The 4,666-nt window shown below is 45.5% G+C and overlaps 1 protein-coding gene across 1 annotated transcript; it reads right to left on the bottom strand.

The window, feature by feature from the left end:
• Nucleotides 1–301: 301 nt before the first annotated feature.
• Nucleotides 302–2,470, bottom strand: LOC306650287 (alpha-1,3-mannosyl-glycoprotein 4-beta-N-acetylglucosaminyltransferase A-like). Its single transcript, XM_079122167.1, has one exon. The coding sequence runs from the start codon at nt 1,972–1,974 to the stop codon at nt 367–369; it is 1,608 nt and encodes a 535-aa protein (XP_078978293.1). The 5' UTR covers nt 1,975–2,470; the 3' UTR covers nt 302–366.
• Between the last annotated feature and the right edge of the window lie 2,196 nt (nt 2,471–4,666).

The following is a 4,666-nucleotide window of genomic DNA, read 5'->3' as shown; positions in this document are numbered from 1 at the left end:
TTAAGCAGATATTCACAAAGGGAAGTGAGAGGAACTAGACATGACAAAGGTAGAGCTGAGACTTCAGTGTACTTTCAATATGGGTTTAACTTCAAACACATAAGCAACTTACATGTTTGAAACATGAAATTTTTTTTTTTTTTTTAAGAAAAAAATTTTATTTTTCATCAAGTTAAAATTGGAGACCAGCATAGTTCAAATGAATACAATTATCCTTGGGAGATTCGCTTTCCAAGTGGAAACAGCAATCGTCTTATCTACAGTAGATTCACAAGAGGTAGTGTTCAAGTTTAAAAAAAAAAAAAAAAAAAAGTACATGCTTATCTTTAACAGAGTCACCAGAAAACATGTTGGTTTCTTAGATGATCAATTAGTGATTTTTTTAATATGAATCTCATTAAGAATGGCCCACACAGCAGAGTTCTGGATGACTGACAGACGAAAGGCCGAGATGGGATTGAGGCTAGGATCCACCATTCCCTCCGCAACACCATTCTCAAACTTTCCTATTCTGAAATAGCCATCTTCTAATCGTTTGTCTTTGGTTTCTTTGCTTATCTCCAAACCTTCTCTCTTAAAGGTCAAAACTTCCACCGTTGTGTTGAACAGAATATCTCCCTGATGCTCCTGGTTGCCGCTGTGGAAGAGATAACTTTCTACGTTGACTGGCTTATCAAACTTGAAGAGGATGTAGTCCCCAGCTATCGGGGTGATGGCCCAGAAGAAATCCTCCCCCATGTACGTTTTCTCCAGTGTGTGTCCTTGGTAAACTTTCAAGGAAGTAGACACCTCGGCAGGAGGGTTGACATGGATTTTAAGAAGTAATGGTTTCATGTAATCTTTATCCGTGAGTTTCTGGATTTTTCCCGACAGGGACGAATGCAGACCCACATGCTGGAAGAGGGAGGGTCGGAAGCGAATGCGCAGATTTGCCTTCTGCCTATCACAATGTTTTGCATCTTTTTCAGGGTTGCAGACATTGACCCAGAGAATGTGGTCCAGAAGCCAATCGATGGGTTTCTCCTTATAGAACATAAATATGAATTCCACGATCAGAGTAAGGTCTGGCGCTTGAAACATCTTACCAATGAAGCCCAGCTGGGAAAATTCTAGAATCATCCATTCCTCGGAAGAAAGTTGAAGTGCAAAGTTTTTTATAGTATTAAAATAATTCTGTTTGACAATAATGTCATCTTCAAGCTGAATGTAATATATGCCCTTCTCCTGAGCGTACATCATGAGAAAACAGTAATCTAGGTTTTGCTTTGTTCTCCATCTCACTCTTTCTTTCGAGTCTCCAAATGTCTCCTTTAGGTTTGTCAAGTCAGGGTAATAGCTTTCAGGGGGTGATATCACTTCCACCAAGCCAGAACTGATTTCTTTAGAAAATTCTTTCTCCAGGTTGGCCACAACACTGTGTACATAATCAATATCTGTCTCTCCTATGAAGACTACTATAACACAGTCCAACTTCTCCTCAGGATACAGATTATCAATAAGGGAATGAAGAGTTTCTATGAGGTAAGATTTAACTTCTCTCTTCACTGTGGGAATCCCCATTACTATTGAAACTCCCGTTCTTCCACTGCCGATCTGCACAGCAGGCTGAAGGCTACCTTCATTTTGCAATAAATGAGGCAAATGATAATAAATAGTTGGCACTTGAAGGGATTTTTTGCTCGTTAACTCCTTTAGTAGCTTTAGGGTATTACCTGAAAACTTATTCAATGCATCCTTGCTTCCATTTGTTTCAGCTCCTACACTGCGGAACTGTTGGACAATGCTATTCAATTCAGAGGAGCGCTGGGAGATTCTGTGCTCGGCTATTCGAAGACGTTCTTTTAAAGCAAGAAATTCTCGTTGATAAGCAATTAGTTTTTCTTTCCCATTTTGCCATGTAGTATACCAAGATAAAGTGAGGAATGACGTGATAAATGCTAACGCAGTGGCTACAGTTCCATTTCGGAGCCTCATCTCATTTCACCATCACACTGGTTCGTATGTTTGTGATGACAATCAAGACTGTTTTCTTTTTAGCCCGAAGTCAACGGAATCCAGTACTCCTGGCTCTAGGCCAATCAAAACAATCAATGCAAGAGGTTCATTTCAGATGCTCAGGCAGAAGGTGTCTAGCGAGAATACCATTCACAACTGCTACTTCAGATTGTCTTCGCGGTCTTCATGGGCTCCTGTCTGAGGCTGTTTTCTCCCTATATTCCTCAATTTGGACGGGAAGCGGTGCCGGGGCTCCGGAGAAGCACCATCCTCGAGGAACACGAGCCGGCGTGCGCGGGGTGCCACCGCCAGCCATAAAAGCACGCCCGAGATGTCACCGGGCACACCTAGTGGAGTCACCTGGACCGAGCGGGGGTCCCCCCCGGCTTCCTCGGATCCAGGGGGCTGAGGCCTGGGGGCTGGCGGGGAGCTGCTCTTCCACTCCGGACCATCGGGTCCTCACTTCACAGAAGCAGCCCCTGCCTCGGCGCCCCGCACGCTCGCCCCCGCCCCACCTGCGCGGTGGCGCCCACTCCGCCGGCGGCGGCGGACCCCGGCCCTCCAGCAGCTCCCCCTCCGCCTCCCTCCCCTCAGGAAACCCACACACTTTGCTCGACTTTCCCCCGAAGTCGAGGAGCCCGGCGAGCGCCGGGAACGCACGGGGCAGCGGGCGGGCCACCGGGAGGGCGCGAGGCACCGCGCGCTGCAGCGGGGATGCGAGGAGGGCGCCCGGCCCGCGCCGCCCCCGAGGCCCAGGCGGCGCCCCCGGTCAGCCCCGCGCGCCAGAGGCGAGAGCACCTCCCGGCGCACCAGCGCCCGGCCGGGCCGCGGCGTCCGCGGCTCCGTTACCAGCAGGTGGATCTCCCGCAATCCGGGCGCCGCAGAGCCGGGCCGCCGGCGCCGCCCCTCAACCCGCGCCCTCCGCGCAGCCGCCCTCGAAACATGAAATTATATCAAAGAGACAAAAATGAGGCCCAACAGAAGGGAAAGCATGACCACCACAACAAGAGCCAAGCTATTCAGAGACAAATGATTCCTTAACCTTGGATAATTCTCAGGATTTTGTAGTCCAATGTGCACACAATTTTTATCTGAGGTAGCAATGCTGTCTCTACATAACAGTGCTAGTCAGCTTTTGGCAATGAATAGTGCCACAATTCATTAGCAATGTCTCCTGTCAGCACAAGGGGCCACATGGGTTTCATGCTCTCTCCATTAGACTGGAGGCCACAAGGACAGGGGCCACTTCAAATTCAGAGTGACTACCCTGATGAATACACAGATGCTTCTCTTAATCCCTGAAGGATTCTTTGCCAATTTAATGCCCACAAAATAGAAAGGAGTCAAAACTTACTTACAGGTCCTGCTTGATTATACACATGTGGGACAAAATGGCCAGTTCTAGACCCATGTGTGAGTAGATATTTGAATATCTTGGTGGCTTAGCACGAGACTTGGCAGAACAAAAATTTCTCATATCTATCCAGGGCCAAACTTCTTCTCCATCCCTCCTGTGGGACCAATGTGATTTCTCTGTCCCTATGACATCCTGCAATTATCCCAAGACTGGGGTAAGACTGATCTACACACTTCTGGACACACTCTACTCACTCCTTTGGGGGCTGGGTTTTATTGCCCAGCTGCCAGATCCTAAAGTCCTTGCCAGTTTGAGCTGATAACCACTTAGATGTCACACTCAGTCTTAAACCCCAGGGTGGTTGCACAGTAGCTGTTCCATCAAATATGAAGACAGACTCTCCCTGAGGACCACTTGATGTTCTCAAGGATACAGAATGTGAAGGAGAAGAAGCACTAAGACCTATGCATTGAGCAATGATATGACACGGGTAGTGAAGAAAGGGCATCACTTTTTATTATGGTCTGAATGTCTTTTCCAAACTTGTGTGTTAAAATCCTAAACCCTGAAGATGATGATAGGAGGTGAGGACATGGAGGTTATTCAGTCATGTGGGTGGAATCACATGAATGGAATTATTCTCCTTCAAAAAACAAAAAACAAAAGAAAAGTAAACAATTAAATGACCTAACATTACAGCACAAAGCCCTAGAAAAAGAAGAACAGAATAACAGCAAAAGTAGTAGAAGACAGTAAATAATTAAAATCAGAGCTGAAATCAATGAAATTGAAACAAAAGAAACTATTCAAAAAATTGACATAAAAAAGTTGGTTCTTTGAGAAAGTAAACAAAATAGATAAACCCTTAGCCACACTAACAAAGAGAAAGAGAGAGAAGACTCAAATTACTAAAATACATGATACAAAAGGAAATATCAAAACAGAAACCACTGAGATACAGAACATAATGAGAAGCTACTTTGAAAATCTGTATTCCAACAAAATAGAAAGTACCGAAGACATTGACAAATTTCTACAGACATATGCTCCTCCCAAGCTGAACCAGGAGGACATACACAAATTAAACAGATCAATATCAAGCAATGAAATAGAAGAAGGCATTAAAAACCTACCATCCAAGAAAAGCCCAGCACCAGACAGATTCTCAGCCAAGTTCTACAAGACCTTCAAAGAAGAACTCATTCCAATACTTCTCTAAGTATTCCAGGAAATAGAAAAGGAGGGTACCCGACCGAACTCATTCTATGAAGCTAATATCACCCTCATACCCAAACCAGGAAAAGACGCATCAAG

The sequence above is a fragment of the Sciurus vulgaris genome (genome assembly GCF_902686455.1).
Source record: "Sciurus vulgaris genome assembly, chromosome: 19".
Taxonomy (NCBI): domain Eukaryota; kingdom Metazoa; phylum Chordata; class Mammalia; order Rodentia; family Sciuridae; genus Sciurus; species Sciurus vulgaris.
Note: the sequence above shows the minus strand (reverse complement) of the source record. Positions and strands in the feature narration are given on the sequence as shown.